The 22,151-nt window shown below is 33.1% G+C and overlaps 1 protein-coding gene across 1 annotated transcript in view; it reads right to left on the bottom strand.

Annotated features, from left to right (window-relative positions):
• LOC111620393 (zinc finger CCHC-type and RNA-binding motif-containing protein 1-like) overlaps positions 1 to 8,671 on the bottom strand; it is a 30,867-nt gene extending 22,196 nt beyond the window's left edge. The window contains exons 1-3 of the mRNA XM_023362307.1: positions 8,104 to 8,671; positions 4,168 to 4,411; positions 927 to 931 (exon numbers count right to left, since the gene is read on the bottom strand). Coding sequence (XP_023218075.1) covers positions 927 to 931; positions 4,168 to 4,411; positions 8,104 to 8,216 — 362 coding nt within the window. The 5' untranslated portion in view covers positions 8,217 to 8,671. The remainder of the gene's footprint in view (positions 1 to 926; positions 932 to 4,167; positions 4,412 to 8,103) is intronic.
• Between the last annotated feature and the right edge of the window lie 13,480 nt (positions 8,672 to 22,151).

Genomic DNA, 22,151 nt, shown 5'->3' with positions numbered 1-22,151 from the left:
ACTTGAAATATTGTATCCACGAGATACATAATGCAAATTAATGCAGTTTTTATATTTTTACAGATATATATATGCTTGACTATGATTATATCTTTAATTTCTACACTTTCTCTACTGTCTAATAGTATAAAATACTTGTGGGTTTAAAAAAATGTGATTTTTATTTATATTTTCTGTAATTTGTTCTGTAAATGCAAAAAACTAAACTTATCAAATATCAACTCACTGTAAATCATTTGAACTTTCACTTATTGACATCAGATTAGTTTAGTAAGTAGTTCACTTTAATCATTTTATGAGTAAAAAGTTTTAAATTCAAATTTAAAATTTATTTACCCAAAAATAAATTTAATTTATATTAATATAGTTAAATGAATAGAAAAATTATACAAATAAATAAACAACTGAATTAAGTACACAAATTATATAAATTTATAACTGTATCTATTTTCACAATTTGAAAACATTAACTATTTTTTATATCAGAACAAACTAAATCTTACTATTAAAACTGCTAGATATTCTTAGCTGACTGACTTAAATAACTAGAAATCTGAGATTACAGATTTGGAATAGGAGATTAATATTATTGTCAACATCAATAAAATCAAGTTATATTTAACAATTAAATATAACTTTCTCAAATTATCAATAAAATAAAACAAAATGTATATAAATGAAATTCAAAATTTCTAAATAAATAAAGTTTAAATAAAACAGCTATTTTTTTTTCGTAGACTGTTTCAAAAATGTGTACTTTTACTTTAAACTGATTTGATTAAACTTATCTTATACAGTGGTGCCTCGTATACGTACTTAATCTGTTCCAGGTGCACTTCCGTTAAGTGAAAAGTCTGTTATACAAAACGCATTTTTCCATAGAAATACATGTTAAAACATATAATTCGTTTTGCAGCATAAAATACCTATACTATACCATAAAAAAAATAAAAATGGAAAAGTCATCAATTATGCCAGATGTTGTGATGAGGAGGTGGAGGAACACTTTCTTCACACATTCATACAAATACAGTTTTTTTACACATTGCAGTAGGTCTTTTTTTATTGTTTTTTAATTGGAGTCAGATTCAGGAGAGGCTACCAGAGTTTGCAGGGTCAACTCCTCTTGTTCCATCCTTTGTTTTTTGACAGCTGGCTTCTTGAAAAACAGGTCCAAGGTGGTCTGTTTCTCTCTCTTCTTCAACACCTGTCGGAAATGACAGGCAAGGGCGTCATTGTAGAGATCATTGATCCTGTTGGCCCCAGCTCTGTTTGGATAATGAGTGTTGGTAAACTGTTGAACCTCTCCCGATTTGACAAGGAAGTTTTTGTCACCTTTCACTCCTTATGATGATTTCTTGCTTTGTTTCAATTGAAATCACCTTTCTGTTTTTTTAGAAGCCATGATTTGCATAGTACTTGAATAAATGTAAATACCCTGCACTGAGGTGATGTACTGTTTGTAATAAACAAGGGAGCAAGCCGAATCCCAATGGGAACTCTGTACTTCAGATATACTAATAATATATTCTAATAATANAAGCCGTACCCCCTTTGTCCCCGCTGTGCTAAAAGGTTACTACTTTACACTCTCCCTCTCCCCCACAGGGGAATTTCAAAAAAATCCCTTCTTAGTGTGCATTCTCATGGTGTATCCTACTAAAACAAATGCAGATAAAAACAAAAAATTGCATCTAAAATAGTATAGTAGAAGCCATTCTTCCAGTTAAACCTTAATGCTCTCCCTCTTACCCCCGCGAGGGAATTTCAAAAAATCCCTTCTTAGTGTGCGTTTTCAGGACGTATCGTGTACCAAATTTCACCTTTTTAGGTTCAGCGGTTTGCTCTGGGCGATGACAAATCAGTGAGTCAGTCAGGACAAGTAATTTTATATATTTAGATTACATCAAAACTGTAATTATTCTAGAAAAATCTAATGAAAACTATGGCTCATTACTTCCCCTTATCACTTTTGAGCTATTTATGAAAACTAAATTTAACTTAACTGTTTTGGGATTTCATTAATAAACTTATAAACTGTCTAAAATATAAACATAGAAAAATCATTAAAAATTTTTATTCTAGAAATTTGATATGTAAATTTTTCACTGCAAAACATTTTAAATGTATGGACATTCCCAAGGGCTATAGAAAAAATTTTAGTAGGGACCAGTGCTGACTTAAAAGTAATATTAAATTAAATTTATCTATTTATTAAGCTCTAAAACCTTCCCTATATTTTTCCCCACAGAAAACATAAATAAATATATAACTTACATTTACATTCAATATATCAGTATATAGTACACGATGTAACTAAGAAAGTGGAAGAGAAGAAAAATATTATCTGGTGCTGAAGGAAATGGAAGAAAAAGGATTAAAGTGACTGAAGCAAACTTTAATGTAGCTAACCAATGCCACTGTTGGTGAGGTGAGCTAGTCTATCCATAAGCTCAGTTGAAAGTTTAAATTATTCCAAACACATGTGCATGGGATATTAAGAGGAAAACAAATATTGTTATAACAAAAAGGATTTTTGCACTCAAGTACAGTATATGGTGAAGCATTTAGGAAATCGGATAAAATTATGCTGACAACCAAAGAAAATTGCAGTACAATTCAACCTGAAAGTTGTAATATACACAATGGATCTTATTTTACATTGGATGGCTCTGAACGGGTGGAAAACAGAAATTTATATTGTAAAAAAGAAAGGATATTATACCAGCAGTAAAGTTCAAATATAGTGCAAAGTTTCTGATAAAGATTTTTGTATAAGTAGCTGTGAGCCATCACAAATGGTTTCAGACCTTCATCACAGCATATGAATTTTTCATTAACATGAAAGTATATGAAGTGCATACAAATTCAATTCTTGAAGAACTGTCCAAATGGAGAGTACATGTTTTGGCCAGATATGGCAATGTCCCCCTACACTTAAGACATAACTTTTGCCTTTGACCAGAATGAGATACAGTACAATCTTCATGAAAATAATGTGTCTAAAGTAACTCAGCTAAAATCAATCAAATGATTTTGGTACCAGTTAAAGCAGAAAGTGTATGATGGAGGGTGGAAGGCCAATTGTACTGCATAACTTTGCAAGATAATTCAGAACAAGCTCTGTCAATTAATATTTTGAAAGTGGACAAATTTAAACTTTTTGGACTTTCAAAATTTTTTTTTGAAATGTAAGTAAACAAAGTCATCAGACAGCAGACAATGGAAAAGATTTGATTTTGTTAAACTGACAGACTGCTGAAATTGTTAAACTGACAGATTGCTGTTTTCTTTAATTTATTTTATGTGCACAGTTCATTTTGTAACTTTCAGAATACATTTATTTTCATATTCTGGAATTAATTCCTAATAGTGATATGTGAACCGCCAGGAGGTCAGGGTTAGTTGCACCTCCCTTTCCAGCCACTTGTCAAGATGGCTATGTTATGATTTCTGGTCCCAAGGGTCAGGACTTCTGCTCTATGTCGGTCGAGTGGAGGGAGAGTAATCGGGGTTGACAATAAGGCATAGGCAGTATACGAGTAAAGGAGGATACCATTTAACAAATAAAATAAGTTTATTCAAATTAAACAAGATCAACAAAAATTACAAACACTAATTTCTTTGTTAAACTGACCAAGGGCTCGAGAGAGAGTTTACATGTTTACATGGGTTTGCATACCTCTTTGTAGGTTTCCATGAAGATTCAAGCTCATTAATAGCACAAAAATATCAAAGAAATGGGTTTTAGGGTAATCCAAATGGGCATAAGTATAAAAGGTTGCGACTGTGACAACAGACGGAATTCGATGGCGTCGAATTAGGGTTATTTTAACAAATTACACAAATTAGTTGGGGTTATTTTAATGCGTCAGAAATAAGTTAGAATTTTTCCCATAATAAGCAATGGAAAAACTTTAAAATATTCAAATTCCTGATATTTGAATAGTTTTTAGAAATGTATTAGATTAAGATAATAGAATATGATTATATTTAGTTCAAATAATTCTGCATGAATAAATTATGTTTTCTTCTTCAAAGTGAATAGGACAAACAAAAAAAAGTGAATTAATAAATTATATTATTACTAAATATCCACATATAACAGAAAAAAAAAACCAATTATTTAATAATATGTTATACAAAAATTCTAATTTTATCATGTACATTTATATAACATATTATACTTACTCCACATTCATAACAACGAGATTTGTCTTTGTAAATTTTTCTTCTTATAAATTCAGAAGCTCGACCATTATCTTTTGCAATGCTGCACTTTAAAGTTCTTCCAAAAAGTTCCTTTTTATCTAATGCTCTAATACACCGATAAGCTGATTCTCTATCAATAAATAACACAAAAGCCACTCCTTTACTTTGTCTGTTTTCTCTGTCTTTTAGTATAGTAACTCTGAAATCATAATTTGTATCTATTATTTTATTTTTTAAAACTAATTTATTATAAATTAATTATAAATAGTAAGGATTTAAAACAACTAAGCTTTATAAATCTGGACAAACTATTGAAATCACACAATTTTATTAGTCATTTCTGTCTTCATATTATATGTAACAACTCTGTCATTTTAAAGATGTATATTAATTAAAACTAAAATAAAATAAAAACTTATAATCACTGTTTTATGTTAAAAACATTATGGGTTACAAAAAGTATAGCATTTATATTAAAATTTTAAAAGCACAGTTTGGTTCTTAGTATGCTATAGGGGAGATTGATAAGGCAATATTTCTTTTTTTTAATTTGTAATCAAAAATTTTATTAAATATAAATATTTAATAGAATATAATAATGCTGATGTAATTAACTAAAATTAACCACATGCACTCAACCCCTTTTCAAAACAAAATGAAGTTCAAAAGAGTATATGTGTATTCATAAACAATTATTTCACCACTTAAAAGATGCAAAAATAAACCAACGTAAGGACCAACTCTAGTTGCACTGACTGTATATTGACAAAACAAGCTGGCACATATATGAGCAAACCTTGCATTAACCTTATATGTGAAACTTGTGTAACTCTTATAAGCAAAACAGATATGTTTCAAAATTACAAAAGCAAGAAAATTCTGCATATAAGAACTTGCTTATATGTGCAGAAATATAGTAAATACAACAACACATATTGCTTGACTTCAATCAGGTAAACTAGTAACTAGATAACTAAAGTAATTCTATGGTAACTGAATAATTAGTAAAACTCTGAAATTCTTTGAGAAACAATAAGGGGCATGCCCCTTAGTTTTCCAAATCTGCCTTCAGCAGTACACATACTCTCAAAATTCTGAATATGCCACTGGATGTAATACAAATATATCATCACCTTTGATTAAATTGAAGTAAACAAAGAATGAACTAGCCACTGTAATAAACAATCTCCTGAATTAATCAATACACCTTTAATAGTAGTTCAATTTCAACCACTGTTACAGGTGTATTGATTAATTCAGTAAGTAAGCAAATAAGGAATTTCAAGTAAAATTTAGTCATTTTGATTTTATTAGAACTATAATGTTGTATGTAATTATTTTCATTCATGATTAAGTAAAATGCATTATCTACTTATTGGTGAAAATTACATAACATGCTAAAAACTAAACTAAACTGGTTAAACTTCAAACAATTCAAAAATTTAACCTTTCTAATCAATTGTTTACATTCTAAAACCAGAAGATCACTTAAAATTATTTTTAAATTTTGAAAAGCTATTTGTTTTGAACTGTTACAAAATGTAATGTGAACAAGTTACTTCTAATATTATTTTGCACTTTTCAACTATATTACCTTATTCTATCATCTTTTAAAAACATCTACATTTCAAAAATATCTCTTTGAATTATGCAAGATTTGATAAATCAATTACATGTCTCCCATTTAGTTATCCCAATTTTTGGTTAGAACAAAAAAATGTTTATTTAATGCTTATCCATTAAATATGTTTGTTTTACTGAAAAATACTGAAAAGAATGGCATATACCAAATTTGTGATATATTTTTCTTGATGAATAAACTATTAACACTGAAAAACAGTTGTAAAACATTGAAAAATATAATATTTTTAATTTTTAAATAAAATATTAATAATAAAGAATAAAGTAAAAATAAATAGGCACTAAAATATTAATATACAGTAAAACCGGTCTATTGCGACCACCCACGGTTCCTTCAAAAAGTGGTCTATTAGACAGGTGGTCGTTTAATACAGGTAACTTATTATGTAAATTGAAAATTCCGTGCCAGAAATTTTTTCCCGTTTTGACAGGTGCCCGTCCAATGCAGGTGGTCGCCTAAGCAGTTTTCACTGTATTTAAAATAACAATGTTATTTTATATGAATCATAATAAAATAATCTCACTAAAACACCAAAATACTTTTAATTGAAGGTATTTGATATGATTATACTACTAATTTGTTGTTTTAAATAAAACATTCAAAATTGGTAGTAGAAAGATTAATTATTAAATTCAGTAATGGCTAATTAAGAATATAAAATTAATGATAATGGCTTTTTCCAGTTTTAATTTTTATGTTTATAAGTATTTCACAGTGTAGTATTTAGTTTCTAGTTCTTTAGAAATACTAAGAATAAAATCATAACTTTGAAAAATTCTCCAAAACACATTTTTTTCACAGATCATTATTTTCAAGTAAGGTTTATTTGTAATGAATTCAACAATGTCTACGATAGCAGCAGAATGAACAAATAGAAACAAATGTAGTAAGAAACTGCAATTTCAAAAATAAAGTGACTGAATCTGAAACTTGAATTAATTTAGATACTGAACAATTAAAACTCAGCTTACTGACAAAATAAATCTATACCTACAATCGATCTATAAACTAATGTAAAATAAATCTATTTTATATTAGATTATAATTTTTTTAATCCAAATTTTAAATTAATTTCGTAGACAAATAGAGAAAAACTTCCAGACAATCTGCTTAAATGCAACTGCAAACCCATATATTATTCTGTACATAACATGTATAAATTAAAAATCTAAAGTAAAAAATTTTGAAGTCTAAAATAATATTTAAAATCAGTATTTGCTTATTTACAAGACTGAACTGAAACATTACACAGCATCAAGTATAGTACATTAATATGATGTTATTAGCTAAAATATACTGTATTTAGTGCATAGGGTTAATGTCTCACAATACACTATTTAAAAATTCTCTCTCTCTCAACCAATGGTTAGTGGTCAAACATAAATGTGAGCAGTCTTATAGCTTCTCTCTTCGCTTAGCTAGCTGTTTAATCAGTTGGTAAGGGCTCTTCCATAATAACTTGTTGAGATATTCCACTCCAGGTCTTCCATGCCTCCTTTTGCCCTCTATCTTTCCTTGCAATAAAACATTCATCCATTCCAAGTGTCAAATTAGGTGGCCAATCATGGTGTTTCTCCTTTTCTCTATCATTGTCAAAATCTCTCTCTTCTCTGTTGCCTCTTCCAAAACATCCTCATTCTTTCTCTCCGTCCAAGACACTGGCATCATTCTTCGCCAACACCACATCTCAAAGGCCTCCAGTTTTCTTTTCTCTGCCATTCAGAGCATCCATGTCTCCGAACAATACAATGCTATGCTCCAGACGAAACTCTTAACAAATCACTTCCTAACATCAATTGATATATTTTTTATGTTAACATCTGTCATTTTCTATAGAATGCCTGTTTTGCCTATTCTTGCCATTAACATCTCTTCCACTCCTTCCATTCGAGGTAATTATGCTTCCTAGGTATGTGAACTCATTGACTTCTATTTTTTTACTGTCTAAATAGACATTCATTCCTCCTCGTTCATCTTTTTTTTGAACATCTCATTATCTTCGTTTTTTTCCTATTTATTCTCATTCTAATTGTTCGTTTAAATTTTCAAGAGCTATCTATAGATCGTCTACATCTAGCTATCTTAAAAGTACTATATCTACTAAATATATATAATATATCTATTGTAAAATTTCTCCTAGTAAAGAACCGAAAGGAACCTTTTAAAAAAATAAACCCATTTCTGAGCAGGTGTAGAAAACAAGAGATTATAAAGTAAAATTTTTGCTAATTTTAATATAATGAACTTACTTGACAACTTTTCCATATTTTTCGAAAATCTGATGAAGATCGTTATTAGTTAAAGAAAAGGGAAGATTTCCAACATAAACCGTGCTTTTACTAGGTACTAATCCTCCGCTCATTATTTTGTATTATATTAGTTATCTAACTCTAACCATTACTCGAAACGAAATATACAGGTACAGCCTGATTATCCCGATGCTAACGGATTCATGTCGTATTTGTTTTGTTTTCTTTCCAAATTCGCCAGTCTGTCGTTCACGTGTTTCCAGATCCTATCTATTTTAGTTCAATCTAAAATATATATATATATAATATATATATTATATATTCAAAATCAATTAATATATAAAACGATTATTTTTTTATCTTTTAAAGTTTTATCCAAAACTTGGAAATAGTATATACAACATAGCGTCCAAAGTTTACTCGTGACGAATTCGACCGGTTACTCTCAAGACCGTAGAAGCAGGGCTGTGGAGTCGGAGTCGTGGAGTTTTGGTGTTTTAGCCGGAATCGGAGTCGGAGTTCGTTCGTGGGTTCGCACCTCGCTCAGACGGGCTGGCCACGTGGAGTTTTCCGGGTTTTCTCCACGTCTGTAATGCCTAAATAGGGGCCAGTTTCCCTTAAAAACACCTCCCAGAAGGCATTCCCCCTAGGCAGATCCTCCAAGTCAACACTTGGGCGATCTGCCTAGGGGGATCTGTTTGTTAAATTATTGCGTTGCCATAACTTAACAAACAAACTCTTTCCGTAAGGAACAAGAAACTGATCTAAAGCTAATTGTCTTACTCTTTAAATCAAAATTTTTCTCAAATGCGATAGCGCGTTGTCGTTTTCTATTGCCACTATGACTTTTTTTTTCTTGGATGCCATATTGATTAAATATATAAATCACAAAACTGAAAAAAAGAAGTATAGCACAAACACTCCGAAAACAATGCTTAACTCGCGCATGCCTAACACCAACTAAAATTTGACACAAAATACCGTTACGTTCGTTATCCGAATTTTGTTCGTTATCCGAGACAACATTTTTGCAAAATAAAAGTTCGTTAACCAGAACGTTCGTTAACCGGGGTTCCATTGTATATATTACTTAGAGGAGTCTTATAACTTTGGAATAAAAAGTTTCTACGCTCTATCTTTATTAGAACTCTATTTATTGAATCTTTTATTCTGAGGTCACGTGATGACATCAGAATTTCCGGGTCTCTTTCGGTAACAAGTCCGCCCCTGGTCGGAGTCGGAGTCGGATGGTAAGGAAAAGTCGGAGTCGGAGTCGGAGTCGGAGTCGGAGCTGGAGTCGGTAGATTTTTACGCGACTCCACAGCCCTGCGTAGAAAGTAATAAGGTTGTCTCATAGAGAAGAAATGATTCTCATTGGTTGCTTATGTAAAGGTTAAATTTCAGATGCTATACTGTCATGGCGGTGGTCCCGACTGACTCCTCCCGGAGGGGAGCCGCCGGCAGGCCGCCTTGTGCTAAACGTCACTAGTTATTGATTCACGGTAGTTCTTGAACACACTAGTATCAATAACTAGTATGTATTAATCCGACGAGAGTACGAACAGTCCGGACCGCTGCCATGACAGTATACGCATCTGAAATTTAACCTGTAAGAAAATCCGGAATATTGTGCAAATATTCGTAATTTCTACATATAAAGTCGAAATTAGAATGCGTTTTTCTACTTTGTAAATAGAGGTTGCGGCCAACCTTTTCATCGTGAAAACGTGTACATCGAACGTTCAGCGCCGCCTTCCTATAAGCCTAGAAGTTTGATAATGGCGTTTGGTCTCGTGATGAAAACATAGGCCGCAACCTCTCTAATGAAATCGATTTTATCTATTTTCGTGATATATAATAACAATTTCTTAAAAGATTAATTTTGGTAAATTTTATATAGGTAATTTGTGTGTGTTACCGCTAAAGCTCGAAAGCCGTTAATGTGTACATTACCTAGCTAATTTGCAGATTAACTAGGGTGATCCGTTAAAGTTGCGAAAATTGTTCCATTTCTCAAATTACCTAGGTAATGTGCAGAGTATCTAGGTAATCTGCACATTACCTACTAGACACTCAGTAAAGTGAAAGTAAGATCTTTGCCACAAATAAATGTACCACAAATAGGTGCGCTTGTCGCAAAAACCAATTGCTATGTAATTCAAAGTGTCACCAATCTTTAGACTGTAAGTAAGCACAATTGGATAATGTTACCTATGGTGAGTAAAATGGCGGCTCGTCTCTGATTCCGGCAAAGAGAAGAAAGAAAACAGTGGGGATGCACGTTCTAACCTAACCTAATCTATTCTAATAATTTGGTTGGTAATAATTATGGTAATTTATTAGAATAGGTTAGGTTAGGTTAGAACGTGCGTCCCCACTGTTTCCTTTCTTCTNATGTTACCTATGGTGAGTAAAATGGCGGCTCGTCTCTGATTCCGGCAAAGAGAAGAAAGGAAACAGTGGGGATGCACGTTCTAACCTAACCTAATCTATTCTAATAATTTGGTTGGTAATAATTATGGTAATTTATTAGAATAGGTTAGGTTAGGTTAGAACGTGCGTCCCCACTGTTTTCTTTCTTCTGTTTGCTGGAATCAGAGACGAGCCGCCATTTTAGTCACCAAAAGTAACATTAACGGACAATTTTATCATGCGATCGCCGGAAAAAGTATGATAACTTTCTTATTTTTCGTCTATGGTCCAAAAGTAGGGTATCGTTGAACTCGTCTCGGTCCCCTCAGTTCAGATATATACTCAAAGTTCCGAAATTCCATAGGTGGTAATCTATATAATCCCCCATTTCCCTAATTGTAATAATATTTTAAACCGTTTGATTTTTTGTATTACAGGTTTTTACTTGATTGATGATTGATTCTATGAACTAATTTGTTGATTGTTTGATTGTATTAACTTGGTTCTTTAGATATCGAAAATTAAATAAACAACATTATGTAATTTAAGCGTACAGAAACGTTGCTGTTGTTCCAGCAAAGATCTTATTTTCACTTTACCGAGTGCCTGCCTAGTAGGTAATGTGCAGATTACCTAGATACTCTGCACATTACCTAGGTAATTTGAGAAATGGAACAATTTTCTCAACTTTAACAGATTACCCTAGTTCAGTGGTTCCCAATTAGTGGTACGCGTACCCCTGGGGGTACGCGAAATTGCGTGAAGGGGTACACGCGGCAATCTAAAATCGGTCGATTTAAAATTTAAACGCATGAGATGAAGCAATCAAAAAAGTAATGGGGACCATCAAAAATTCGGCAATTTACAACATGATGTCGAATGCATAAATTCATTTATTAATAACTAAAAATATTCTCGAAATTTCATCAAAAAAATGCATTTGTGACAATACCTAAATGAAATTCTTACGCAAGAAACAAAAAGTGTACAGTTAACACAATTTGTGTTAATTGTACAATTATCATTATCATCGTGTCAGCGAAGCGGCAATAAAATATTTACTACCATTTTGCACAACGTACCTCTGCGAGAGCGGATTTTCGGCCATGACAAACACGAAAACTAAACGTTGTCACCGACTTCAACTCAAAAATGACTCGAGACTGAAGCTGATCAAAAAGCAACCAGATTTTACAAAGTTGTGCAAAGAAAATCGTGCACATTTGTCACATTAAAATTAAATAACCTTATGTTATTTTCATTATTATTAGAATTGTATTTTAAAGTAAATAAATGTAAAAAAAACTTATTCTATTTATCACTAGCTGTCTACCCACAGCTTCGCCCGCATTATATCGAATTTTCACGTGGGAGTAAGATATTTTCTCATAGTAAAATGTAGCCTGTGTCCATCTCCAACATGTAAGCTATCTCTGTGCCAAATTTTATTAAAACCTGTTCAGCGGTTTAGGCGTAAAAAGGTGACAGACAGACAGAATTACTTTCGAATTTATAATATTAATATTTGTATGGATTAATATGAATTTCCGCTATAAGGGGTACGCGAGTTTGAGCTCTTTCTTGAAGTGGTACGCAGGAAAAACTAATTGGGAACCACTGCCCTAGTTAATCTGCAGATTAGCTAGGTAATGTACACATTAACGGCTTTCGAGCTTTAGCGGTAACATATAAGTAAATTAATTTAATTGCTATGGTCAAACCACTTTTTTTTTAAACCAAAGATTAATATTGGTTTATTTTTTAATTTTTCATACTTATATACCGAAAACGATATTATTTACTCATAAATTAAAAAAAATAACTTTGTCAAAAGAACAATTTTCTGTCTTAAATATATTTTTAATATCAATATATACGTTAGGCTCAAAGACCGAAATCGCTCATTGAGCGAAAAAATGACCACAACGCGTCGTGTTCGTTTTATAATGGTCACGAAGCGAAATTCGCGTCGTTACTTTCATGATATTTGACAACTACGCGTTGTGGTGATTAAGCAAAGCCATAACCCATTCTGAACGTTAGCTGATGCAACCACGATACAGGATCATACGACGCACAGTAACTTTAAAATATGGATTCTAGGCTCGAAACATTTTTATTTACAATTTTTAATACCGAACAACATTAGTTCTACAAGTTTTCCTAGAAATTTTTTTCATACTTTAATTTAAAAATTTTCAAAGAAATAAGATATCAGGGCCGTGCCGTGCTATGACGCAGTGATGCGGCCGCATCATGCGGCACCGTAAGGGGGCGGCATAAACAGCGAAATCAAAATATTATTTGAACCATTCAATAATTAAAAAGTTTTATGCAACGCTTTTCTATATTGATCTATGTTATTCCGATATTGATGTATACTATTAATGATTTATCGCACGCCTCTGCTCAACTGCTTTCGGTACCCTTTGATTTCGGTTTATGGTGCAAATGCATTGTTGGAGAGCGGCAGTCAAAAGGCTTTTGACAAGACAGCGCAAAGCTATTGTTTTTGTTTGTAATATACCGCGCGACTCTCCTAAAAGCTGAGGCGGCAATTATCATAAAAGACAATTGCACGTGTAACGTGTTGATAGTTCTGCTTTGACCTTAAATTATTGACAATATTTGGTTTTAACGTTAGTTTGTCTCTATAAGTAGCGAGTGGCTGTGCTGTGTTTAAATCAGTGAATCAGATATATATCTGTATCAGTATAATATTTTTGCATTTTTACTAGTTCAGTTTTTTGTGTTTAAAAAGTAGATCAGGTAAGAGAATTATTGTTTTTTACAGCAATTTTAGTTACTTATTATCATTGAAAAGGATTATGTTGTGACAATAAGAACTCGAATTAAAAAATAGCATTTGCATGAACTGGGTATATATCAGGTGCGGAATGTGTGCCTGTGTGTGATAGAGAGTTTTTTAGGTAATATTGGACTACTTTTAAATTCTGTATGTGATAGAGAGAGTTGCTTAGGAAATATTTGCATTTGCTACTTTTGCGTTCGTTATTTTTTGCTCTATTTTTACTAAATTTATATACGTTGAAGTGGAGACAATACAATGACAAGTTAAGGAAAGGCATATGTCAAAACGACTGCTAGCTGTCAATTTGATAGATATTCATTATCTCTTTACTAGCGTATGAGCCCGGCGTTGCACGGACAAAAATTAACGATAGCGAAGATTAAGATTTTTAGATTATAGCCGATTTTACCCGTTTTCACCGGATGCAAGAATTAGGTCGCCCTCTTCCGAGATTAATTACAGAATTTTTACATGGTCTGAAAGTATGTTCGATTTTCTGAAAAAACGCAACAAAAAACCGCATCTAAAATAGTACAGTAAAGCAGAGTTCTTTAAGATAATCCTTAACCCTGTCTCTCTCTCCCGCGGGGATAATTTCCAAAAATTCCTTCTTAGTGTGCATTCTCAAGGCATATCCTACTAAAACGTAACAGTCAAAAACGCAAAAATTTATTAAAATCATTATCGAATTTTAATAGAATAAATCTTTAGTATTCAAAAAGAATTTTCATTTAATTACTTTGTATCCGAATATTGTTGTAGCCCTGAGAATTTTATTAACACTCCCTGTCTCTGTAGCTAGTGGGGAAAGAAGTTTTTCCAAATTAAGATTAATAAAACGCTTCTTAAGAAGTTCAATAAGCCAAACAAAACTTAGAAATCTATCATTAATTTCTATTGAATCTACAATGGCTGCCACTCTAGATTACGATTCCCTAATTAACGAATTTGCTAAAGTTAAAGTTAGAAGGGTAAAACTGTAGTAGATTCTTGTAGTTGATACTTGATATCATTATTTTAAAGAAATTTTTATTTTCAAAATAAAAATAGTATTCGTACGATTTGTGCAGTTTTTTTAAAATCACAACCGAAGGTATTTTAGAGAAAAACATTTAAGGGGCGGCATTTCGAAGACTTGCATCACACTGAGAAAATCTACGGCACGGCCCTGTAAGATATATAGAGAAAAATACACACTTGTTTCTTTTGTTTGGTAAAAAGTGCTGAAGGTCTAATTACATATACATTGGGTGATCGGTTAACGAACAAATCAGATAACGAACACTTTCGCGAAAGATTTTTATGTTCGAACACCTCACAGAACAAACACAAGAAGAAGCGTCGTAAAGTAATGAATACCAATTGGTCTTCCCTTGTCTTCAGGCAACAATTCGAAACTTTTCGGTGCGCAGGAGACGTCGACATCGACGTTCAACCCACTATATATTGATCGGATAGTGTTCCCCCGAACTTTGAAACTCTCCCTTGTAATTCCAGCCTTTTATATTTCTGATAGAAACAATTCTTTTATGTTTTCTTCTGAAAAAGCAGATTTATGCCGATATCTCCTATTAAAGATCTTTTGAAGAAGTGGGAGGATGTCAGAACAACGGTCTTAAATGGCATCCAAACCAGGTTGAGGTTAATAGGCTTAGGGATTTTTACAATTACAATGCGATTAATTACTTCTGAAAAATCATGAAGAAGAAAGAGAAGCAATCGACATTGGACAGATTCTTTAACCCCCACAAACGGAAAAAACATGACAAATAAAAATGCAAGACCGTGTTTTTAATATATGTATTTTTAAAATTACATATGAATAAACGTAGTAAGAAAGTATATATATTTTTTTATTTTTTGGGAGTCTCCAGAACGAATTAATCAAATTCCCATAGAAACCTACGGTAAATCAATAATCGGTTAACATCAATAATCGGTTAAGCTGCACATCCCCTATCAACATTAGGCACCCCCAACTAAAACAATTGAACCAATTTCAACCGCAGAAAATTATCCTAAATTGAGAAAACTTTCCGAGCTCAAGCTCAAGCTGGAATAAAAAAAAAATAAGACGAACGATTCTATGATGCAGATTCCTCTACTATTATTGTGAAATAATAATCAGAACAATTCTTATCGTTTTTGAAAATTTTAATAACTAAAATGTCTTAGGATTTTTAGGCTTTATCAGAGGCATTAATTTACATCTGATATGGAGAGTGCCAATGGCTCAATGGCATGAAGGTTGAGAAAAGCGAAATCCTACTCGAGTGTAATATACAGTACTAGTAACCCGGTACGCTCCCTAGTGGGCGTTCTTTACAAATTCCCATGAGGCATGGTTTCTTTGACTTTTTTTTGTTCCTATCAATATGCTCTACAGCTCTGTTAAAGTCCTAATCGCGGCATACGGATCTAGATTTCTACCTATTAAACATTCTATAATTACTTTAAAATAGTTTAATTTGTTTATTTACCTTCGCTTGTAAACCTTGATTTTAAATGTATCCGCTATTTTTTCAACAAATTTCCCGTGAGTCAATACGCGACGTTCACTGAGTCACGGGATGTTGTAAACGTGCGGCGCAAGGTTAATGAAGGCATATAACAATTATTTATACCATTCCGTATATTAATAATAAATTCCTATTACAAATAAAAATAATTTATTGTTCATTTAAAATCATCGCTAGGACGCCTCTAGTACCCGTTTTTGGCATACCGTTAGGCGGACGGACGGACACGCGTTGTTTTCGTTGACTTCTGTTATCGTCGGTTTGGGATTTCGCCGATTGTTTTCGGACGGATTATTGACCGAAGTATCACTGTACAGTGTACACCCATGTACTGTACAATACGTGATTTCTTGATGTAGTATGTACCATAAATAATTGTGAAACAGCATTTTATATGTACTCTCTTTCAAGCAAGACGCAATATATACATTATTCCTACTCAAGTTTTTGCTTTAAATTCAATGACTTTCCCTAACCAACTTTGTGCAAATTCTCAGATCTTCACAACCCTTACAGTACACCAAACTGACAAAATAAAACAGCAATTGACTTACTATGCACAATAATTTATTCTGTTGTTAAGCCACAACCATAAAACTGCATGGTTTGAAAAAGAGAAAAAACCCAATAATCATTTTTCATTCATTAATTAATAAATCCTGTAATCCATTACAAAAGTATAAGTTTATTAAATTTCTCTTAATAAACCAAAAAAAGAAAATTAGAAATTGTTATGTAATCATTATTATTAAAATGCAAAATGATAATACTATTTAAATTAAAATTATTCATGTTTCATTGTTTACACTTTAAAAAATGATAAATCAGTTTATTAAAATTTCTTTCAAATTAAGATTGTAAATGGTAACATTGTTATTTCTTTTTAACTAATCATTTGTACATAAAAGAAAGAATGTAGATGAAATAAACTCAATTCAAATTTATTACTTTTCTTTTGGTACCAGTCTCTCAAGCAATGAAAGTAATTTTTCTCTAAAGTTTTGCCTTTCAGCTTTTTGGCTTTCAAAATATGTTTTTATCCATGATGGTGGTTTATCTTTGTCATTTCTCTGTCCTGCATTGGGTTACTTCCTCTTTCTAGCTTTTATTAATTCTGAGGATGAAGATGATGGAATTTCTGAGGATAATGAAGATGGAGATGATGATGGAATTTCTGATGATAATGGTGATGGTTCAGAACTGCTGAGTGTTTCAGCTGGTGACCTACTAGAATTATTGGTCACAGACAAACCTGAAGATAAGCTGAAAGTTGCCTGGGGTTCAAACTAGGGCAAGTATCCAAGAACTATTTGCATATCAGAAAAATACTTCCATTCTTTTCTATCATTTCTTGAAGTTTTATTGTGAAGTTTTACTGCATTAAATTGTCTTTTTAAGTTTTTCATTTTGATTTCCGCTTGACTATTTGTCACAGGTATGCCATCATTCCTCAGCTTTTCTCCAATCAATGATCCATACCAAAAAATGAAGAATTTTTAAATTCCTAATAATAAAAAAATAACAGAAAATAAACAAGTTTGCTTGAAAACAGCATTTAAAAAAAGCGCTCATTCATGAGTAATGGCTGATCTAATAGTTAAGTGAGTAATTGGAACTACTTGTAGAGGAAAATGTGGTATTATGGAACACTGCCGGTATTATAGAATCACCCCATTTCGAACTGATAATAAAGACGAACTGTAGCGGATTGTGGCTGAACTGAACTAGGCAGACATCCATAGCAAGGGGAAAACCCCTTACTATGGATTGTCCGTATTTAATCAGCAAATTTGTTTTTTCAAAATTCGCAAGTTTTGAATGCTAAGTGAATTTAATTATTTTTAAAATATAAATCGTGTAGTTGTAGGTTCACTGGTGCATGTATTCCGTTCCAGAGACTTAGGGGTACATATTAATCTGTGTGATGTTCACGTTTTTTAAATTTTGGTCTTGACAGACATAAGTTAATTCGAGATGGCGATGCGTGAAATACGGACCCCATTGGTGCTTTTACAGTAATATGGAACTCAACTCCTCCGAACTTTCTATTTGCAAGCAGACATTCCTCCAGAGCAATTTGTGAAAAAGACACTAGGTAGAAAGCCAATTCTTCCTGAGAATATCGAAAAAGAGCTGCTGGAATATATATTGTTGATGGAGGTCATATTTTTCTATTATAAAAGCATTTTTGCGATAAAATACATTGGAGTAAATAATTTTGTAATTATTTAACATTTTTTGTACTTTCCTATTTGTTTTTGGCTACATTAAAGCATTTTTTTTGAAAATATACGGTAAGGTTCCATATTACCACCCGATTTTCTCTAAGCCTACTTTCTGACTTTTTGTACAGAAGCCTTCAAAAACCATACTTATAGTTACACTAGCGAAAAATCCAATTAGGAACATCTAGTTTAATAGTTACCAGTACTTTTCGCATAAAAAATGTGGGTGTAGTTATGATACCTTGTTTACAATTTACTACAATGTAATTGGGGGTCCATAATACCACCTTCTCCTCTACTATATATATTTAGATTAACCCTCCATTACAGATCTCTTAAGTACAGCGTAGAACGTTGATAAATCATGATAATTTGAAAAATGTATCTGTAATCTCTATCTACAATTTAGTCTCTATGGGGTGACACCACAATGAGATCTTGCACCCCTGAAAATCTTCCTAGGGCAGTCTCTGGTTCGGCCCGTGAAAAAAGTTTTCTTTCCAATTCGGCCCGGGGACAAAAACTGTTGGCCACCCCTAATTTAGTCTTCAGACATGTTGCTGTAAAAGTCCGGTAACTCTTAGAAACTACCAGTAAATCCGGACATTTACTATATTGACCGGTAAAAGTGTGAATTCCTGATAAAATGTCCACATTTCGTACTTTTACCGAGATACTGGTAAATGTCCGGATTAACCGATCTGGTTGGGATGAAAACTTCATATGTATCTGTCGTTTTATAATATACTTAAAAATATAAATTAAGAAAATGAGAGCATTCAACATCGAAAACATTTAATTTTTAATAATGACATAAATACTTTCATGTTATGTAATCTATGATGTTTTTAAAAAAGTTTAAACTAAATTTTTTTTCATTTTGTTTATTACAATAACTTATATTTTAATTATTATTAGGGCCTACTTATATGGCTGTTGGTTTTAGCTTTCGGGTTAACAAATCTAGTGGCTACCGACGAACAAATACTCCGGTGTCGAACTTTTGTTATAATAAACACTAGGTCATAGTAAAATTTTAAATAATTTACAATTTCAAACAAATTTATACGAATGATAATTGTTGTAATAGTAGAGAAAATTTACTAGCTGCAACAAGATGGTCTATTATGACATTTACAACTGCACAACAAAGATAATTTGCACAAACATTTTTTGTTGAACATTTTTTAAACAATTGTCTTTTTTGAACCTCTTGACCTCCAACGAAACTAGTTTACGAAAACTTCCTGTAGACTAACTTCTTCTTTTCCTAATTCTTCGATGCTGGTAAAATTTTCTTTCCACAATTCTTGGTTCCTAGTGTATGGTGACTTCAGTTTTCCGATCTTAATACCAATTTCATATAATTCATCATCTTCCATATTTATGACAACAGCTATTATTAATTTTAGCTCGATCTTTGCTCGATATACATCTGATAGTTCGATTCTTACATTCCGTCCAACTGAAAGTTTTGAAATTTTGTTACAAGCTGTATTTGTTTTCTTCGCTTACATTTCGTGGTCTTCTTTGGCAATCTTTCGAAACAGTATCACTTTTTAGGCTGTTAGAAGCTGTCTGAGTCACGTCACAGCTCTCAGGAGGTAACGGTGGGTCTGCTGTCTCAGTTTCAACTATTCAACTGTATTTTCTTGCAGTACTCCTGCAGTTCTGTTCTCTGCTCCAATTGTACTTTCTAGCTTCGTTCCTCCATTTTCAGCGTTTAACATTTTTTCCAAATCTTCAGTGTTAGTGTTTAAATCAGTGGCGCAACATAGTGGGGGCGGCAAAATTTCACAATAAGTAATAATAAAATATTGTAGAAATTTGAACCATTTTATTTCATATTTTCTTCGCACCTACGATTCGGACCGATTGATATGAGCACGGAATAGCGTTACCAACCGGATGGACTATTATTTTCCCTGGGAATTTTTTTTGCTTGTACGATTCATTAGTATTGTGAGGTTTGCCGATTGGGGAGAAAGTGTCGCGACAGTCGAGCGGTCAGCACTGTCGTGTGGGAGTGAAAAACTTACTGAGACAGGTTCTCCATCGTATACCGTTTAATAAATATAAAAATTTTTCTTACAACAAATCCTTAAAACGGCGTAACACCTATCCAAAGTCGAGCAACAAGTTCGTAACATTAAAAGTTCAACTGTTCTGACGATAGTTTTTCTTCCGGCGATGGAGGCGACTCCGGGCTGCACAACACTATTTGAACCGAGATCTTCTATCTACAAGGTGAACTTTAGCGATCTTGATGGCACGGGAGGGTGAAGACAAGTCCTCCGAATATCTGACAAGTTCTCGTGGGAGAATGTCCGGATGACAAGCAGGGCCGCCGTAAGCGGGCGTGCAAGGCGTGCACCGCACGCGGGCGGCACGTCCAGGGGGCGGCAAAGAGCCTTTCTGGCAAGCTCAGCATAGGTAATCGTAGTTAAACAGAGGGCGGCATAATCGGTATTGCACACGGGCGTTCAAACAGCTAGCGGCGCCCCTGATGACAAGAATCCTGGAGAGGAGCACTGCGAACCAAAGCCAAGAACTACGAACCAAGAACGTCACATCCTTTTTTTGCACGGTTTTTATAAGTTTTTTTCTGGGTCCCAGATTGAACATTCCTATAGGTCGATGCCGATCTACTCCCGTTCTCTAATTGGTCCCCCTCCTCGTTACGAATTGTAACGAGACCGGAGCCCAGATCGCGGGGTGAGTCAACTCCTACTGACAATTTGATTCCTATCGAAGATGTTCGATCTAAGTACTCAAATTCATCCATTGTTTTAATCTGAGTAGTTCAACTTTCTTAGAAATGTTTACAGTACAGATATGTCTTTATAGGGACATAAAATATTCATTTTGCGTTTGACGGTTTCTTTTTACAATATTATAAGAATAATAATTATAATTATAAATTTTTTTCATACGAAATTAAAACATTTTCTGTGCACAAATTTCGACCCACTTCCGGAACCTCACAGTATTCATATACACCTCCAATATCCAATAGAGCTAAGTCATCTAAGTTACTTATGTTACTCCTACCCAAGTCTCCCTAGCCGCTAACTTTAAATGATTTAGAACCGGCATGCACTGCACATTATTCTTCGCATTGCAAAATGTCATACGCATGCGTCAGGAACTTCTGTTCGAACAAACCTCACCTGCCGTCCGGGTCGGCGATTTTAAAAAGGTGGCAATACTAGCACGGAATTTTTCATTACTTATTCTGTGGCGAAACTGAATTTTAGTCTTTTAAATTGAGATACCTAAATAAGGGGACGGCGAAATTTTCCTTTGCCCCGAGCGGCTGACACCCACGCTACGTCACTGGTCTAAATCATGTGGAACAACTGAGCGGGCAGTACCCATTTCATTGGAACACCAAACATAGCTTTATATGGTGAACATTTGATCCGCTCATGATAAGCTCTATTCTTCATTGCTCGAATAAACTCAAGTCTCCAGATCATTTTGAACTTTTATTTATTTTCATGAAAGTTGATAACATATTTTCCGGTGTCCTGGTTTGCATGTTCAACTAATCCTGAGACTGGCTGTGCCACGATTTTTCATGAACTATCTTTATATCATCCCACATGCCATATAAACATTGAAGAACGTGGTTAAAAATTCTCTATCATTGTCAGAATAAAGGGTATTACAAAAGTTATGAAAATAACTTTTATACACCTATTATTAAATCAGGTACAGTACATATCAATATATTTTTCACCCGAGCCGGTGGTAAATTCGGACAGTTACCAGAATCTCTTGGTAAAAATCCAAAATGTGGACATTTTATCAGGGATTTCGGACTTTTACTAGTCAATACCGTAAATATCGGATTTAACGGTAGTTTCTAAGATTTACCAGACTTCGGACTTTTACAGTAACAGATACAACACTGAGATAGACAAGAGGCAATAGAAACTAAATCCCTGAAATCCTAAAAATAAGAATGGTGCAGTAATAATTTTAGTACTGTAACGAGGAAAAAACTATTTACGGCAAATATATATTTTTGACATCCAATGTGGACTTCATTTCTTGGAAAATTAGAAACATTATTGC

Source organism: Centruroides sculpturatus, unplaced genomic scaffold (assembly GCF_000671375.1).
Source record: "Centruroides sculpturatus isolate CEXI.00-Female unplaced genomic scaffold, Cexi_2.0 scaffold209, whole genome shotgun sequence".
Lineage (NCBI taxonomy): Eukaryota > Metazoa > Arthropoda > Arachnida > Scorpiones > Buthidae > Centruroides > Centruroides sculpturatus.
This window is presented reverse-complemented; position numbering and strand designations above follow the sequence as displayed.